This window comes from Oryzias latipes, chromosome 21, assembly GCF_002234675.1.
Source record: "Oryzias latipes chromosome 21, ASM223467v1".
Taxonomy (NCBI): Eukaryota; Metazoa; Chordata; class Actinopteri; order Beloniformes; family Adrianichthyidae; genus Oryzias; species Oryzias latipes.
Genome location: NC_019879.2, coordinates 6,851,892 through 6,870,559, shown reverse-complemented (window position 1 = coordinate 6,870,559; position 18,668 = coordinate 6,851,892). Strand labels below are relative to the sequence as shown.

At 40.2% G+C, this 18,668-nt stretch overlaps 2 protein-coding genes across 10 annotated transcripts in view; one reads left to right on the top strand and one right to left on the bottom strand.

Annotated features, from left to right (window-relative positions):
* usp9x (ubiquitin specific peptidase 9, X-linked) overlaps positions 1 to 7,048 on the top strand; it is a 54,892-nt gene extending 47,844 nt beyond the window's left edge. For 5 of the 7 annotated variants that reach the window (XM_023950525.1, XM_023950524.1, XM_023950530.1 and 2 more), the window contains 7 exons: positions 13 to 233; positions 1,164 to 1,252; positions 1,348 to 1,504; positions 1,608 to 1,820; positions 2,887 to 2,916; positions 3,970 to 4,068; positions 4,988 to 7,048. In XM_023950525.1, coding sequence (XP_023806293.1) covers positions 13 to 233; positions 1,164 to 1,252; positions 1,348 to 1,504; positions 1,608 to 1,820; positions 2,887 to 2,916; positions 3,970 to 4,068; positions 4,988 to 5,218 — 1,040 coding nt within the window. In that variant the 3' untranslated portion in view covers positions 5,219 to 7,048. The remainder of the gene's footprint in view (positions 1 to 12; positions 234 to 1,163; positions 1,253 to 1,347; positions 1,505 to 1,607; positions 1,821 to 2,886; positions 2,917 to 3,969; positions 4,069 to 4,987) is intronic. The other 2 variants (XM_023950528.1, XM_023950531.1) reach the window with 1 other exon arrangement.
* Positions 7,049 to 8,711: 1,663 nt separating this feature from the next.
* rpl8 (ribosomal protein L8) lies at positions 8,712 to 11,623 on the bottom strand. Of its 3 annotated transcripts, none has more exons than XM_011489204.3 (6): positions 11,553 to 11,623; positions 10,761 to 10,904; positions 10,535 to 10,676; positions 9,306 to 9,524; positions 9,087 to 9,202; positions 8,712 to 8,909 (listed from the first exon to the last, which is right to left on the bottom strand). In XM_011489204.3, exons 2-6 carry the CDS (start codon positions 10,896 to 10,898, stop codon positions 8,751 to 8,753), a joined length of 774 nt encoding a protein of 257 aa, XP_011487506.1. In that variant the 5' UTR covers positions 10,899 to 10,904; positions 11,553 to 11,623; the 3' UTR covers positions 8,712 to 8,750.
* Between the last annotated feature and the right edge of the window lie 7,045 nt (positions 11,624 to 18,668).

Below are 18,668 nucleotides of genomic sequence, written 5' to 3'. Positions count from 1 at the left end.
TCTTCTCTTCAGGTAACCCTCCTCTTCCTAACCCGTATGGGGATCCCAACCTGACGGCTCCGGTGATGTCTGTGCAGCAGCTGGTGGCAGAAATCCTGTTTGTGAGGACGAGCTACGTCAAGAAGATCATCGAGGACTGCAGCAACTCTGAGGAGACCGTGAAGCTCCTTAGATTCTGCTGCTGGGAGAATCCTCAGTTCTCCTCCACTGTGCTCAGTGAACTGCTTTGGCAGGTAAACACCCGAGTCCTCATCCAGTCATTTCCCGCAGCGGTCCTGGGCTGCGAGGACCAGATTGTTTTCACTATTCGGTTTTCTTACTGTGCCTTTGAGCAAAATAATGTCGCCCCTGCCACATGCTCAAAAACGAAACAAAATACATTTTTGACTCCAAAGAAATGACATCACAGCTAGAGAAACTATCCAAAAAGGAAATCTCTTTTGGGGTTCAAATAACTTTTACTAATTATATTTTTTGCACAATACTTGAAAGAAAACTTTTGACTGAATAATCTTAATGACATTTCCCACACATGGCACCAGGTTGAGTCTACTACCACAACAGATGGCTTGTTGCCCTTCGTACTCGGAAAGAGGCTCCTATCTTCAATTAAAAAAAAATTAATTAATTCCTTCTACAATTTTAAACTCCTATGGATTTTGACCTACGGCCTCCTAACTCCTTGTGCATCATTGGGGAGCTTCTGGGTAGAAATAGTTGGAATCATGTAGAAGTTGTAGATTTTGACTGGCTTTAGCGTGGCGGACTTGCAGAAGTGGCTTTTGCTCACACATTTTTTACTAGAGCATTGAGAATATTTAATATATGGATCCTTGGCTCAAGTAGAAACGATAGGACACATGATATGGACGTAATAGGATTGTGGGTGGTTAACACAAACTCCTCCGTTGCCAAGAAAATACAAAAGCTTACTTTTGCCAATTCTTCTAAAAATTACGTAGACCTGTTCGTCACCCTCAGTCAAAGGCGCAGAAGGAGAGTGATGGGCCTGAAGCTGCTGCTGCTCAGCCAGTGAGGGCGGGTTAAAAAGGGGGTAATGGAGGGGTAATGGGGGCGGGTAGCTCCATAAAACGCAACTTGCAGCTGTAATTTAAATGTTGTGTTGCAGAACAAAGTTTAAATAGTTTCTCGTGTGTTTTCAGGTGGCATATTCTTACACGTATGAGCTGAGGCCTTACCTGGACTTGCTGCTACAGATCCTTCTCATCGAAGACTCCTGGCAGACGCACAGGTCCGGCCGACTCCCGGGTCTCCAATGGAGGTCACGCTGGCCTCAAATCTGGCGTCTGTGTGAAGCTTCATCTCTCTCTCTCCATGTCTGAGCAGGATCCACAATGTCCTAAAGGGCATCCCTGATGACAGAGACGGGCTGTTTGACACCATCCAGCGCTCCAAAAACCATTACCAGAAGAGGGCCTACCAGTGCATCAAGTGCATGGTGGCCCTCTTTAGCAACTGCTCCGTGGCTTACCAGATCCTGCAGGTACCCCCTACCCCGCAAACCCAGAGCCTGAACTGTTAACATCCAATTAGTCATTTTACTTTGATGTTTATCAAATGGTAAACCCGTGCTGCCCTTTGTGCAGAGTAATGGTGACCTGAAAAGGAAGTGGACGTGGGCGGTGGAGTGGTTGGGGGATGAGTTGGAGAGAAGGCCGTACACAGGAAACCCGCAGTACACCTACAACAACTGGTCCCCCCCAGTTCAGAGCAACGAGACCTCCAACGGGTATTTCCTGGAGCGTTCACACAGTGCACGTATGACACTTGCCAAAGCCTGTGAACTCTGTCCTGAAGAGGTAATGGCTCTCACATTTTTACCTTTCAAAGCCTTAGTTTTGCTTTCTAGTGATCTTGCAGCCTTGAGGATTGTATGTAGGGAGTTGCCAAAGGATTTTTTGTTTGTTCCTAGTTACTCAATAAACAGAAACCTTGTTGACTTGAGGTGCATCACATTGCTTAAAGTCCCACTCCGATCATCTTTTGATCTCTTGTAAAAGCGTTCCCAGGGGTTTTTAAATTATGATTATACCATTTTTAGCCAAAAAAATATATTTTTTTAAAATCATGTCTCATTTACTTGGACATAGTTTCTGCAGAGCAGCAGCAGTTCATTAGAAATTCACCTCCGAGTAGTGGGCAGGACTGTTGGCATGGAGGAAGCTCAACCCCACTTCCCGTCATCTGTTTACGCTCTCCCGCTAGCTTACAGCCCCTCACACCGCCAACCTATCATTAGCGGTGCAACAAAGATTGCAAGCAATATTGGAGCTATCCAGCCGTACAGTTTAGATCCAGATTCCAGCTCAGACGAGGAAAATGAGACAAACGTGAATCTAGTCGTCTACAAGTTGATCCATCAGAATGGAGCAGAGCGGCTTACTGATTGTTACTTCCACGTCACAACTACAAGCTTTTTCCAACCGCATTTTTTCATCTGCTCCTGATTCACAACGATTTGCATACAGGTTTTTGTTGTTTTTTTTAACTGCCAGAAGAGCACGTTATAAACACGTTTATCGGAGTGGGTCTTTAAGCTGATCTAAAAGGAAAACCAGAAAAATGTACAGCAAACTAAAGCAGGAGAAAAGGAAAGATTGGAATCGTTCTTTATGATTAGTGGTAATTTGTTGCTGTATATTAACCTGACTGCTTTAGATAGATTTATAATAAAAATGTCATTATCTTTTTATCTACAGCTGTTACATGCTTACGAAGGCTGAACGTTTTGTTTTCATGGCTGAAGTTCAAAATACAAACTAGTTAAATTTTCTTTTTTTTTCTCTACAAATGAGTAACTTGTATTTTTGATGGCAAAAAAATCCCGTCAAATGACACACTTTTCCTGTAATATTCCATACACAGCTCAAGTGTACACAGGAAAGCCCAGGGAAGGTCAGTATTCCAGGCACCACAACATAAAGGAAGGAAACTAAGATCTACTCTAAAATTCAACAGAGAAACATGAAAGAATTGATTAGTGTTTACGACTTGAACACATTGTTTTATTAGAGACCCGAGTTCTTGTAGTCGATTCTCATCGGAGGCTCAACACATGGCCGCACTGATCATTTATGTCCTTTGAGACGCATCTACATCTCACACGTCTACACAGTCATAAAGCTTTAGAATTTACAGTTGGTTTGTTTAAATTGAGTCGTGCCAGAAAAAACTACTACTAAAAATATTTTGTGAAAAAACAAAAGATGCAATTTTTTGTTATTTTCTAGTAAAAGGATAGTTTGACAGCTCGTCCATGTTGTGTAATCGGTGCCAGAGTCGCGCTGTGCAGCTGCACGCCGTGAACAGATCTTTTCATCTTTTCTTCTCCGCCTTCCCAGTCCGAGCTGCCAAAGTAAGATCAGTGACATGGCGCTTGAACTCCACCTCGCCTAGCTTCCCAGTTTTTTTCCTTTTTCCCCATTAATTAAAATGTGGAATTTTGATCCCCCTGCGTTTGTAGGCCTAAGCTCCACCGGAGATGGCGTTGGCAGTTTTTTTATTTTTATTTCGGCTACTTGTTAGACCATTCGTCTCCTTGTACTTCAAAAGCTAAAATATCTTTTATTTTGAAGGACTCGTCTGCATCTAAATTTTGGTGCATCAACCAGTCGAGCTATCAGTTAAATTAATATATATATATTTTTTCTACCCACCTCTACATTTGTAACGCTAAAGGAGAAAGTAAATAAGCCTTGTCCTCTAAAATAATCCATTATAAATGAGTCCCACAGGAACAGGAGCTGTTAGATCAAAGCTTACATTAATCACACACAGCCTGAGCACACTTGTATTGATTTCATGTCACTGTAGTCAGTGCAGCCCACTCACTCCTGGTTCACACTAAGATGAGCATCAGTGCTTAAATCATATGAATATTTTCATATTTTTGAATGATCTGAGGGAAATCCAGGCTACTTTGTGACGGCGAGCTCTCTTATTTTGTAGGAGCCGGACGAACAGGAAGCACCTGATGATCAAGACTCCTCCCCTCCTGAAGACACCTCTCTGTACCCACATTCTCCTGGAAGCACCCAGTTTCAGCAGGTACTGCAGGAAAAACTGCATCATAAAATATAAAGAATTTCAGAGCCGTTTGATTTGGAGTGTCTACCAAAACAGAGTCCAGATTTAACACTTTTCTAACACATTTCTGAAAAATCAACTAATTTAATAAATAAATCCAGGTTTTACCCATTTTTATGGTTTTATTTAGCAGTTTAAATTTAAAACGAGCACTTCATTAAAGTATAATCAAGAAAAAAATGTGCAGCTATTAACTAGATAAAATAGTTAACTAGTAAAAATAGGAGAGAATTGGTCTGTAGCTTTAGGATCTTAACTATTGAACATTTTTGATCAGATGTAATTCATGTCTCCATTAAAAGCTCTTAAAAATTAATGATGACTTTATTTTCAAATCATTTGTTGTATCATAAATAAGTTTTCATGAGCAGCTCACACCAATGGAATTTTTCTGCACTTTATAGACGGTCCCTAGGCAGACGTGCTGTTCTCGTTAAAAAGAAGCAAAAATCCGATCTTTTTTCTGTTGAAAGGCCTTAGAAGGTTGTTGTTTGCGTTAAGACAACAAATGGAGACACTTGCTGTCAGTTTTAAATGTCTTGAGCCCGGAAGTCTGGCCAACCTTACAGAACTGTTTTTGTGTGCCTCCTACTGAAAGCTCTGCTGTGTTCTTCTGCGCTGGACGCCAGTAAAAATGTGGTGATCTATTTACGATATGCAGAGTATGTATTTTATTAATGAGAATCAAATAGATATCTGATCCCTGATCGGGATTTAACATCCGATTTGAATCGAGTCTGAAACTGCGTCATCGGACCTGGTTTGTGATCACGTGATCGGATCGGGACATCCCTATTTCTTTCTTTTGCTTTATTATAAAGACATCAATATGCTTTGTTCTGTGTTTACTGATCCGATTCTTGACCCGTGTTTTTGACAGAATAACCACCCCCATGGGCAGCCTTACACCGGGCCTGCTGCCCAGCACATGAACAACCCCCAGCGCCCCGGCCCAGCCTCCGCTCCGACTCCCGGCCCGGCCCAGACCCCCGCCTCAGGCCCCGGCACCGCCCCTGGTTCCGGCCCGCGAGCACAAGAGCACTGGGAGGGCACAGAGGAAGTCGCCCCCGCCCCCGCCTCCACCCCAGCACCTGTCCCCCCGAAGGAGTAACCCTCCCTCCCCTCCTCTCTGACGTGCCTCAAGCCTCCATCGTCCGGCTCTCTTTCCTCTCATCCTCCGATCAACAGAGCTCCTCGTCGGGCATCTCTTTCTCCGTGTCTCTCTCTGGCCCCAGGGCAGGGCAAAGCCGGGCCTCCCACCCCACACCCCCTAGCAACCCCCTCTCCCAGTCAGACAGCCTTGTGGGGGGCACTCTTCCCTGGCCTGGAGCTTGCCCCGGTGGTGTGACAGGGAGCCCGTCGGCTGCAGAGGCAAGGGACTGGACAAGAGTTGTAACTAGACAAACATACCCAGAGCCGACGATGGCGATGCGCTTGTCTACACGACAAAAAGATGTACATAGTATGTTAATGTTTGACTGTTCAGCTCCCCCCAGTAGCATAACTCTGGTTTGCTGTTGGGAGATGGTGCAGATGTTATGAAAACGGATATTATTAATAAGAAAGATTCCCCCAAAAGCTGTAAGGAGACGGCGGTTCCTTTGTTTTATCACCCATGTTTGGCAGTAAAGTTTGTTCTACCATCGGACGGTATCTGCTCATTCAGCTGTAGAAGGACTTGTTGTGATTATCATAATTATCCTTAAGCTCCTTGGCAACCTTACGACCCCCATGCCAAATCGACTCACAAGCCGTGGTTGGTTTTAGTGTGACAAAAAACAAACAAACAAAAAAAACGGAATGGTTGGGTTGGACTTTAACGGTGTTCGGTTGATGTGAAAAAGCAGTGATGCAACATTGTTCTGAAACTCATTGCCTTTCTTTTCTTTCTGTTTTTTTTCTTTTTCTTTTTGTTTTCTTCTGATGATTCATTCAATCCTTTTTGAAGCTCTAGTTAATGTGCTGTAACATTTAGCATGGCTTCTCACCAGAATAGTGTAGCTCAAGGGAAGACTTGTCGTCATAACAACCGGAAGCTGTTCTTAATCCCCACGTCCAGAGGATTTTTTTTTTTTTTCTACTCATGTACCCTATGTACAATAAGGGCGATCTTTTTGAACCAATGTATAAGTGGCTTTTCAATTGCACATTTATAATCCTCCAACTTCACATTTGGCAGTTTTATTTTGGCGGGTAAACGGCTTATCTATAGGAATTCAGAAAAATGAACACATATGCAACCGGATTGCACTGGGCTCTCTGGTGTATTATAGACTGTGTGGTTTGCTTCTGTCTCTTCCGTAGGGCCTCGCTGTAGACAGACTTGCCCCCCCACCACCATCAGCTTCTTGTGACGTGTTGTCGGGGAGGCGGGCTGCAAGTTTGGGACCCCCCACCCCAACCCACTCCACACAGAGAAGCTCCACAGCAGGGTTTTTCCCGGAAGAATAGCGGCTGGTTAGTTACTTTGCAACTTGAGCTAACTTGTGATTCTGTAGGAGTAAAAGGTAAACCTCGGTAAATACTGTATTTAATTGGTAACTTGAATGCGTTTTTTTTTTTCTTTCTTTTTTTTCTTCGTTTTTTTTCCTTTTGTCTAAAAAAAAAATACCAAATACTCCTGCAAATGAAAATATTCTGCCCATCGTATTTAAATATTTTGCTCTTATTTTATAGAATTTATTTTGTTGTATTTCACTAAAAAAAATAGAATTTGATTTAAGAGGAACATTTTTTGTCCTTGTGTTATTTTTAAAGAAAATATTGACTGTACAGAGTTCTGCGCCCTGTTTTTTGCCGACTTTTGTTTTGGCCATGGTGTGACGTTGAATTCTGGAGCTACAGTCGCGATGTGGACTTTCACTTTGTGAGGTTTTTTTGTGCACAGAAATATAACAAAAAAAGCATTGCGCCCTTAGCAAATAAAGAACATGGAATCTTGTCTCTGTCTCATTTTAATGTTCAATACTTTTCTGATCTTTTTATTTCCATTTCCTAGAGTTGGACTTTAGTTGCATAAATGAGCCGTTTAAAAAGATGCTGAATGGAACGCAGCTTTAATGAAACAATGGGAGTATAGTTTAAGTAACGGTATCAGAAAAGAGCAAAGTTCTGATTTTGGATCTAAACATGAAGCTGTGAGACATCGTTCTGTCACTTTTCCAAACCTACATTCTCTCTTTTGGACTCGCAGGGTTGCTGGAGCCTATCCTCACTATTGTTGGGGGGAGGGGGGTACACACAGGACAGGTTGCCAGCCCATTGTGGAGATTTATATGAGCAGCATTAATGCTGCTTCACTGATGGTCAATGTTGACCAGCTGATAGCTTCCTGCTGATCTCAGAGCCTTTTATTGGTTGATTTGTGTGTAAACTAGCAACAATCATTTAAACCCATTCTAGTTTTGACTAAGTACCAGCATATTGGCTTAAGGACAGGAGCGATGAGGTTGACTCTCCTGGCTCTGGTTCCCACTCTGGCAGCAACGTTCTAGACAGGCTTTCTTACGGCCTTGAGGAAGACTTGGAGTTGTCCATCCTGCTTGAGATGAAGGTCAAGCGTGAAGAACCATGATGCTTCAGTGTCAACTATGTGATGTCTGACTGTGCTGGAACAGCAGGGGTCCAAGAACTGAACCCTGGGGTACTCCACATCTGATGGTAACTATCAGATCACTAAACATAATACATGATCCACTTTCCTTTCAGATTTGATAGTCTGACACATTAGACTCCACTGGGGTTGGTTCTTGAGTCTGTTGATGTTTACCACTCAAGTCAGATGATACCGTTTCTGTCTAAAACTAACATTTGTTTTAGAGGATTTGTGTTTAGACAGTTGCTTGGCTGATTCAGAACAGTTTTTTTCTCCCCATAAATCTCCCACCAAAAGACAGATTAGAGACTGACACATTGTTGCACATAGTTAAGTTGATTTCAGGCAGGCTGTAATGAGCGTAGTTCTACATAAAATACGACTTCCAACAAGCTATGAACTATTTCAACATCACTGATTCCATTAATTTTAAGTCACTGTTCCAGTCACACAATCTTAACTGTGACAGAAGATAAAAGGCCTTCTACACCCCATTTTGTTTTGGATTAGCAGGAAAAGTACCTTAAAATTATTTCAAACATTTGAAATGGATAAAAAGGACCTGTTAAAAGTCAAACAGATGGCTTTCAGTTTGCAGCTTCCATCACAGAAGAACACAGAACCAGTTTTGTTTCATTTGTTAATTTTCTGTAAACTTTGTTGCACATTTTAAACACCCTTAATAACTAAAATGAGCACATTGTCTGTAGTTGAAACAAATCTTTAAAAAACTTTTTCTCCCCTTTTTTTTCCAGTTCTCTCATAACTTTGATCAGGCTTTTCCTCATTTTCACCCCTCAAGCTCTTTGACATTTAGTGTCTTCTGTGGTTGAAAAACCCCCAAGATCAAAGAAATGAGGCATCGAGTCCAAGATATCAGTTTATAGATCATTTTCAACAAATGTCATCTAGAATTAAATTAATACTTTAACAAATGTCAAATCTGAAACTAATTCCATTTGGATAAATGTACGTCAGGTTCGTGTTATTTAACCAGGCGGGAAACGGGTCGTTTTGGAACAGATTTTTATTAACAAGGTAGCCACGTTTAGTTCTCCTTCTCCTGGACGGTCTTTGTTCCACGCAGTCTGCCTGTGCGGCGGGCAGCAATGAGACCGACCTTGCGACCAGCAGGTGCATCCCTCCTGATGGTGGAGGGTTTGCCGATGTGCTGATGGTTACCACCACCGAATGGATGCTCAACAGGCTGAGGGGGAAAAGGTTCAGCGTAAGAAGAAAGAACAGCTTTAGGAGGAAAAATGGTCATTTTTAAACTCCACTACTCAGATTTAAAAAGAGCTGAAGCTGAGTAGAAAACTTGCCTCCACTTTTCACATTCAGGATTAAATTCTCTCTTTTTTCCAGAGTAAAGAAGAGGCCTTACATTCATAGCCACACCACGGACGCGTGGCCAGCAGTTCCTCTTGGCCTTGTACTTGTGATAGGCACGGCCAGCCTTCAGGATGGGCTTGTCAATACGGCCTCCACCAGCAACCACACCTTAGAGGAGCAGAGACGGAGGCACCTTAACAACACCGACCGCTCAGCTCCAGTGCAGCGGCTGCACTCTGGCCTCACTGGTGATGCATCTGCAGTTTCTTACCGACAACGGCTCTGTTGGCAGAGGCGATGACCTTCTTAGCGCCTGAGGGCAGCTTAACTCTTGATTTCTTTGTCTCGGGGTTGTGGGAGATGACTGTGGCGTAGTTCCCTGAGGCTCGGGCTAGCTTGCCTCGATCGCCGGGCTTCTCCTCCAGACAGCAGATGATGGTTCCCTCGGGCATTGTGCCCACGGGCAGAACATTGCCGATGTTCAGCTGAGCTGTGGGACAGACAACGGCCAGAGTCATTTCAAGGATAAATAACACAAGTTTCATAACTTTAACAAAGGTTCTTCCTTCTCTGTATTAGTTTGCCTCTTAAGCCAAAACAGGATCAAATTGTTGCTCCACAGCCTCAAACACAAAGTTCGCGTTAGTTTTCTCACACAAACTCTAATCGAGTTTGTTTAAGCTCATTTCCCCGATTCAATTCAGTCCAAATGTAGAACAAAATATTAAAGTAAATACTATGCATCTCCTCTGTGCAATATTCAAACTGCCATCTAAAATAAAAAAACAAACACACACACGTCACACAAAGTAACAGTAACGAGGATAAAATGCTGACAAAATGAGCAGAGCATTAAAAACATATTAAGACACTTTGCTTTTACCATCTGCATCCAGACAAATGCTAACAACTGAAGTGTTAACGTTCATGTTCCTTATTCAAAACTAAATGTGTGCACCAAGCTAACACCCAAGTTTCTCTGTACACAGCCTGATTTAAGGGAATTCCCAACATCGTTCACATGCTTGAATTAAAACCAGATCCAAATCATTTCTGTGTCAACCTTTCAAACTTCACCTTCTATTCAAACCCTAGGCTAAGGACACGCACCACTTTCCACTAGCAGATCATGTCTGTAAATTATACTAATGACTGTTTTTCAGATCCGCAACATGAGGGAGAGCTCAGAGCTGGTGATGTCACATCTTACCCAAACCAAAAAGCACTAAAGCATACAGCTCTCTGCTGTTTTTCACCTCTTTAATGGTAAATGGGGTTTACTGAATTTGCCCCTTTCTACCTTGATTTTGGCTCAAATCAAGGTGCACACTCATATCATACATGACGCCAAACTGTGACCACCGGGGGCAATTTGGGGTTCAGTGTCTTGCTCAAGGCCGCTTCAACACATGGGCTCCATCTCTTGGTTCAACAGCCACAAGGAGTTTGGACAAATAAAAAAATGAAAGCAGCTCCACACCAAGTCCTTCATCTTCTTACCCTTCTTGCCGCAGTAAATGAACTGCCCGGTGTGGATCCCCTCAGCAGCGATGAAGAGCTCCGTCCTCTTCTTAAACCTGTACGGGTCACGGAAAACCACTTTGGCCAGGGGAGCGCCACGGCCAGGGTCATGGATGATGTCCTAAGTGAATTCCGCAGTAAATCAACACTTGTTGCTCAGCATCCGTAATTACAACGCCGTTCTAGAACAAACATGCCGCCTTACCTTCACAATCCCCTTGATGTAACCATTACGTTCAGCGAAGTCAATGTGGCGGAGTTTAGCAGCACCTTTCCTGTGCTTGACGTGGGCTTTGAACACGGAGCCCGCACCTTTTCTCTGTCCCCTGATCACACGTCCCATCGTGCACTGAAATGCATAAAACAACCATATTGTAAATATATGCTTAATCTGTTCTGTTTGCAGTCATTCATTGGCAGAAATGCAAGAATAAGCACTAATCACAATATTCATTTAATTACAAAACCAGACAACTTTGACATCTTGAAATTGACTGTGGTGTTTTAACTCTTAAAATGATGCTAAAGAGACTTTATTCACTATTTTGAAATGTAAGAACTGCTCAACATTCATAAAGTTTTCCCTTGACCTGCTAGCTTAGAAGCTAAACACAATTCAAATCTCATTTAAACTGCTAATTATAAGGTCTGTGAACAACACACAGCGCTGTCCTAGAGATCCAATGTGTATTTATAATAAATTTGTTTCGTTTCCCTCCTTTATATAAATTGTGAGAGACAAAAATGCGTATCTTCATCAGCGGTTGCCGGCCCTTTGCCTGTTGTCACACCGCTTCGGATGCGCCATGTTAACAGACTCAGACAGATAAACACCAAAAAAAACTTTAACAACGTCAAGCTATCCCTAAAATACTATATACAATTTATGAGTGGAGAATCGCTGATGACGGACGTGTGTTTATTTAAAGCCGATGAGCCTTTAAATGCATGATTTTGAGAGGATTTAAGAGTACGAGTTAGGAACTAGCCAGCCTACCTAAACTCCGTTGACGGAAAGAGGAAGTGGAAAGGGACAGCAGACGTTTTCTTCCGGTGGAATCCTCGAAGGGGCTTGTGGGTAATTGAGGCAGTTTTTAGAAGCCATACTAGCGAATGCAGAATCTTTTTTTTTTAGAGGCACAAACTTTGAGCACAGTTTAGCGTTAAAATTACATTCCTATTTATATTTTTTATCCCAAATGCGGTTAAAAAGGAGGGCTAGTTAGCTCTTAAATACTTGTAGCATAAAACTGTCTATTTTAAGAGATTCTGTGCGCATCTCATGAACCAAAGGACTCGAGCTGTAATAGACAACTTTCACCAGAAGATGGCGGTACTACAACATCAAAGAAGTAAACAGGCCAAGACAAAAGAAAAACTCCCGCCGCACAGAATCTATGTAGAGTTTGCTTATATTTGTTCTCCTTTTTCAAGCAATAATTCAGGAGAAATCAAAATGCTCATATATTAAGTTTATTATTTATGAAGCAAATATGATACATGCATTACCGACATCTGCTGGGCAACTTGTTTTTCTCCATAAAATCCTCAAAACAGTATTGATAAAATTAAATCTGTTTTTTTCTTTATTTTTAATATTTCAACTAGGTTTCATTTTGTAGCTTGCCCAGAAATATAATGCAAAATTACTAAAAGCTAACAGTGTTTAATTTTTTTGTACTAACCCGGTAAAAGAAAAAGATTTAGAAAAGAGAACAAATGATCTTCTATCCAGAATAATATCTGTATTGTATGTGCAAAGTTTCCCTTGTGTTGAGATGACTTTATTTATAAAACTAAGTTCACTCCATGTGACTTTGGGAGCTTTTAGAATGACTTATGGTCCTATTTGGGTCTGAAATTGAGCTCACGGCTTTAATAGCAGTTTTTTAACAGCAGTGTCTGGCCCAACTGCAGCCGTTAAATTAGCTAGATGCCAAAGCGAATTTTAGAAATTTGGTGAATTTACTTGAAAGCTATTTTACGTGTTGCAAATAGTCACATTTTGCAGTCATATTTAATCATAATCTTTGAACTTTACTAAAGGATTGTGCTGTCTTTCAAATTAAAAGTCATGTTAAGACACGAAAAATCAAATTCACGTGGGCTAATTTGAAAACACAATAAAGTATATATGCAATTTTTCTTTTCTATTTTTACCTTCAGATTTAAGAGTTCTATGGTTTCCATCCACAGTTTACATTTTTAACCCTTTTGAAAAGCAATCTTGGCGCATTAACATTTATTGTGGGGCCAAATTTTAGAATTTGCCAGTAAATAGATTATTTTATGTGATTAGCAAACAATTCAGGTTTATATCTGCTCACTGCAAAATGCATAGAAGGTGTGGAGCAACAGATGGTTCACCTCTTGAGATCATCTCGTCCCCCCCCTGGAGGGACTATGTTGCTGTGATTAATGACAGCATGCACACACACAGGGCTGACACAGCAAGTGATTAATATATGGCTCAGTTATTATGATAAGGCATTGTTTTATATAGTCCCGCAGGTATAACATGCATAAATGCTGCACACACACACCCACAAACATGAATTCTTCGGGTGTCCTCCATTGTTTTCTTAATTTCATCCCTTTTATATTAAATCACAAAAAAGGTTGTGGGAGCGCTGACTTCTTCACACCTTTTACACCACACTCTGTTTTGTGTTACTTTTAAAAGTTTGTCACAGCACTGTAATTAATATCACGCTGACAGGTTTTTGCTTAAAGGGATGATGTTATTTCAGAATCCTGGAGCCAAACCTGAATTTAGGTTTAGAACAAACCTATCAAATATGGACGCTTTAGTTAAGGCACTATTGAGTTTTTCACAAAAGCGTTATGTCGATGATGTGAGGGCAGGATTTCTGACAGCGCCATAAAGCCTTTGCTCTAAAGCAAATGACAGGAATCTTGATGATGTTGAACAAAGTGGCTTCCAGCTTGCAGCCTCTCCGCATGGCTGAGTTTGACAATACCTTTTTTTTAAACACTAAGATGCAACAATGTATGATTTCAAAGACAAACAGACTAATATTTAAAAGCGCAAAATTTGCAAATAATGTTACAGTAAAGAAAATACAAAGTAAAACGTATTTTATTTTAAAACATGTTTTGTAGGGACTGTTTGATTTTCCTGATTTTAAAACATGCAGCCTGTCAAAGAACACCAATGTGCAGAAAGGTTTTGAAATATACATGAGTTATTTTTAAATCGGTGTTTATTTCCATATTTGTCACACCCAAATGATTTAAATCATCACATAAAGGTAGATGTTGTATGAAGACAGCCCAAGTGCGACCCTGTCAAGTATATGACAGGAAACGGTGCTTCACTTCCTGGAAAGTCCCCACTTAACATCCCTCCCTGCATTTCCTTTGTAGGTTTTTCTGCAGCAGGTCAAGAAAACACTTGTCAGCGTGTAAATCTACCATTATTACAATAGAAAATGTCTTATTAGAAAGAAAATCTACCAAAGACTGTGATTAAGATGATATAATCTATCTTTTAATAAAAAGAATATGTACACCTAAGGGTTTATAAAGTACACCAGGATTTAAAATCTAAAATTAAACATAACATAGACATATTTAAATATTTGTCAATAAACAGGCACAATATGAGTAACACAGTAACATACACTGCAAAAACAAAATGTTAAGAAAGTAAAAAAGACCATAGTTTCAAGAAAAAATGTTTTCTCTCTTGCAAGAAAAAATATCTTATCTGCAAAGTTTTTCAATATCCAAATAATCTTAGCTGAAAAAAACATTTCTTAGTGGACAGTTTTTTTTTCCTGAAATAATGATTCTTGGTTAAAAAAAAAACATTTTCTTACCCCATTGGCAGTTTTTTTTTTTTGCTTATTTAAAGAAAATTGATCAAATTTGAAGATTTTACTACCGGTAGATTTACCAATTTGAGCACATGAAAGAACTTGTCTCTACAAATTAAATATTTTTTGTTCAATTTTTGTCTGTTTAGAAAAATATGGATGAATAACCTTTATAAGTAGTGTGAATGTGACAACATTCTTCATTTGACAGGGCTTACTGAGCACAGTCAGGTGCTTTTTAGCCCAAAAAGTTTTATTTTGGGATAAAATATTCTGGAATTGAAACTCCCTTTCTCAGAGTTTGTGCTTTTTTCCCTACAGCCGGATTGATGGCAGGTAAATCCACAAGGATGTACCGTATTTTCCGAACTATAAGTCACCCTTTTTTTCATAGTTTGGCAAGGGGTGCGACTTATACTCCGCAGCGACTTATATTAGAAATAAATTGAAATAAATACATTGTTAACCCTCCTGTTATATTCATTTGTGAGGAACAGAGATGATGTTCCTGGGTCAATTTGATGTATGAGGTATGTTAAGTGTTAAGAGGATGTTAAGTGACTCAGAGAATCAGCAAACTTTTTTTTACAGTAAGATCTTGAAGGCTAACAACATAATATTCTATTTTCTAATGATTTCATAGATTGAGAAATGCAATAAAAATGACAACATTCTACAAATACAGGATGAAAACAGAGTATTAGTTGGCCAATGATGCTTCATGAAAGGAATAAATAAATAAGTATGAGAAAGAATTACTGTGAAATTATGAGATAAACAGTCTGCTATGGTTGTGTCATATGAGGTTGTGGAACTTATTAGTTCTAGGTCTCAGATTTTGTCAAATAAATTTCCCGTCAAAATGCGACTTATAGTCCAGTGCGACTTAACTGTGTTTTTTTCTACTTTATAATGCATTTTTGGGCTGGTGCGACTTATACTCCGGAGCGACTTATAGTCCGGAAAATACGGTATTTGATCAATGACAGCTCTGTTTTTACTGATAGTACTCAACCTATTCACTTTTTCCAAGCTGACTTTACTTGTAGTGATTAAAAAAATCTAGAGTCTAACGCGATATAATTAGAGTACAGCGCCTTCTTTAAAAGTTGTTCTCCTCTTATAAGAAGAAAACTTTTTCGTTTGCTCACACACCAAAAAAGAAAGTCAAAGTCATGCTGAGACTCAAATTTAGGCTGTGAAACATCAGAGAGAGGGAGTGGCTGTGGGAGGAGAAGGAGGTGAACTTCAACCTCTGACCTCCCAGTGGTGGAATAACCTCCGACCCGTGTTTGAAGGAAAATGCAAAGAGCTGCAGATGTGACAACAGAGCTCCATTCTGCTGTCCAACAGCCAACCGCTGCACCGTTGGCTCGAGCGCGTTAGCCTCTTCATCATTAACACAGTCAGATCTGGGACAAAACAGAACAATGGAGTCAAAACACCGGCAGCATCACACCACCACTGTTCTGTTTATTCCACAATTTCCTTTTTTATATATGAAAACAAACAAACATCCAAAGTGGTTTAGTACTCTGCTGCAAACTTTTGTCCATGTGCTGCACACCAAACTACACGCTTCTTTCACTCTGGGGAAATCCCAGAACAGGAAGTTCAAATTTAAATATAATTTAATCACTTATGGTATCCACACACAAACACCCTGAACGTTTGTCTTTGTTCATCTCTCCAAAATCTCTGCTAGTTTGCGCAAAAAAATGTTTTTCCAGCAGCGTCTTGTGATCCGTCCTGTCAAAGTGAGACGGCTTCTTCTGCCTTTCCTGTTTTCTAAATCCCCTCTGATCTGGTGCACCTGCTGTTTTTAAACCACATAATTTAAAATAGAGGTATATGATGGGTCATATTGTGCAGTTCTATTACACAATATGGTACATTTAAGAATCTAAAACTTTATTTTCTGCATGAAAAGGATTGATGATTTTTATTACCTTTGGTCACTGTGGTGAATTTGACATTTATTTTAAAAACACTCAGTTGTTATTTCCCCCCCCAGAAATGTTTAGACAGTATGACAACATGTTTCCTTTGACATCTTTACGTCATTTATTCATACCACATTTAGAATAAAAATATTCCTTTTCAGTGTGAGACCTCCTCTCTTAAACCCTTTGAACTTCAAAATAAAAGCCCGTGCTGGAATGGAAATTTAGGACCACCCTTTTGCTCACATTAACTTTATGATTACCGATAAGAGTAAATAAAATTAAAAAAGCAAAATGAAATCAGACAAGTAGCGATGAGGCAGGAAGTTTTCACATCCTTTTCAGTTCCTGTTAAATAAATCCAGGAAATACTGTGCTTCTGGTTTTTCACAATAAAATACTCCTAAATAAACTGCAAGAAAACAAAAGTGTGCAGTATTTTTTATAGCATCTATCAAAGATAGCATTGTGACCCACTTTGTTAGGCGATTGGACTTGAAAGGGGGGGGGTACAAATGAACTGTGATTACTCTAGAAAGAGACTGGTTCTGTCTTCTGCTGGTCTCTTTCTTCTAGATTTCTTGCCGTTGGTCAGAGCAGCTGTGTAGAGCCAGAGTGATTGTGGGTGTGTGTTCCTGTGGGGATGCCTCAAGTTATGACAGATGTTCTGTCTCTCCCCATGTCAGAATTGCTACTGGGAGCTACAGTCAAAACAACAACCATGCCTCTGCCACGATAAGACAGAACTCTCATTAGTGTAAAAGCATCTTTTGTTAGTGTGTGTGCATTTGTGTGTGCACGCACGCTGAGATAACCAGAGCGAAAAGAGATCCGGCAGCAATTTAAACTAAAAAAGGGGGTTGAGAAATAATAATTCAAGTTTTGCAAAGATTGATTTTTTTTTGGCACCAATCTTTGAAATTTCCAACAAACTGAACACTCAGGGGTAACCGTCCATTTGTCTCTGAGTGGATGGATCACTGATCCATCTATTCTTCTATGAAACCTCCACTGCTTTCACCAATTTTTGCTTATTTCTGTCAAATGAGCGGGTTCTCTTGGGTGGTTTCTATAGTGACTGTGGACAGATATGCACTGTAAAACAGTGCATGTGCAGCTGTCAGCCGGCTGAGAAGACTTCCTGGTTGTACGGAAGTAAAAAAAAAAAGAATGAACAATGGAGAAAAGAATCCAACATCATGGTCAAAGGAATATTCACTCTTTTTTTTTTTGACCTACAAATGCAGTTTTGATCTTTATTACTATTAGCAAGCCTCAGACAAAACCAACAATATATTTCTGTATTTGTGATGTTCTTCTCTTCAGCTGGATGATCATCAACACCCGCTGGTTGATTCAGAGAAGACCCTGCATAACTGGTTGGATGAAACCAACTGTTTTTAGGGGTTTGATAAGACTGGATTGTAAGGCAACTGATGTTACTCTGAAAAAGGAACCATTGTTTTAACGTTTTTCAAATGTTAATGCAGATTCTCCCGTGGTTTACCGGTAGAATCAGTCTTTGGAGATTCCAGAACAGACACCATTTGGGTCTGAAGCTTGGTTCTGCACCTCAGTTGCTACTTATTAGCAAACAAAACCTAAAACAGGTTAAATGTTGAGGTCTATGAATGAACCACAAGGCAGGACAGATATAACGGGGATCTGTGGGATCGTGGAGGATCTGGTGTTTGTGTGGTCCGGGTCATAGGAGGAGACTCCAAAGCTTACTAGTAAAGGGCATCAATTCGTAAATATATATTGTTCAACCAGATTGATTTCCCCTTTTGCTTAAATTCAGTAGCTTTATTTCATTTGTCGTGTTCTGCTGCTTTTTTTAAGCATGTTGTTCACTTCCGGCCTGAATTGAATTGCCCTTGTACAATCTGGAGTCAGTCACACATTTCCTCAATAAAAGCTCTTCCTGTCATCCTTCCAGATTAATACCATTTTTCTTTTTCTTGGCTAATAAATAACTTTTGTTTTGAGTAACACAGTCTGTTGTTGTATAAAGTTTTATCCGCATGTACTATGTTACTGGATTACAACTAACCTCAAAGCAACACATCTTATTAATGTACTAGTGTACTGTCTAGACCAGGGGGGTTTCAAACTCAATTTGGTTCTGGGGCCAGATTCAAGGCGTCTGATCCCACAGCTTTTTTATTTTTCATTTTTTTACTCAGTTGGAAAAAATGCTTCAACCAACATGGTAGCTTAATCATTTATTATTACACATTCATTCACAGAGGCCAATGGATCTCAAATAAAATGCATTGGTTTATTCAATTTTATACAGACTGAATATTTTGCATCCGACACTGAAGCAAT

What these genes read in the sequence shown, in the direction of transcription:
- rpl8 (XM_011489204.3), bottom strand. Translation starts at nt 10,898, where the DNA reads ATGGGACGTGTGATCAGGGGACAGAGAAAAGGTGCGGGCTCCGTGTTC. An exon ending in CATTTACTGCGGCAAGAAGG is followed by an intron (nt 9,525 to 10,534) that starts GTAAGAAGATGA and finishes TCTGTCCCACAG; the next exon opens with CTCAGCTGAACATCGGCAAT. An exon ending in TCCGTGGTGTGGCTATGAAT is followed by an intron (nt 8,910 to 9,086) that starts GTAAGGCCTCTT and finishes TTTCCCCCTCAG; the next exon opens with CCTGTTGAGCATCCATTCGG.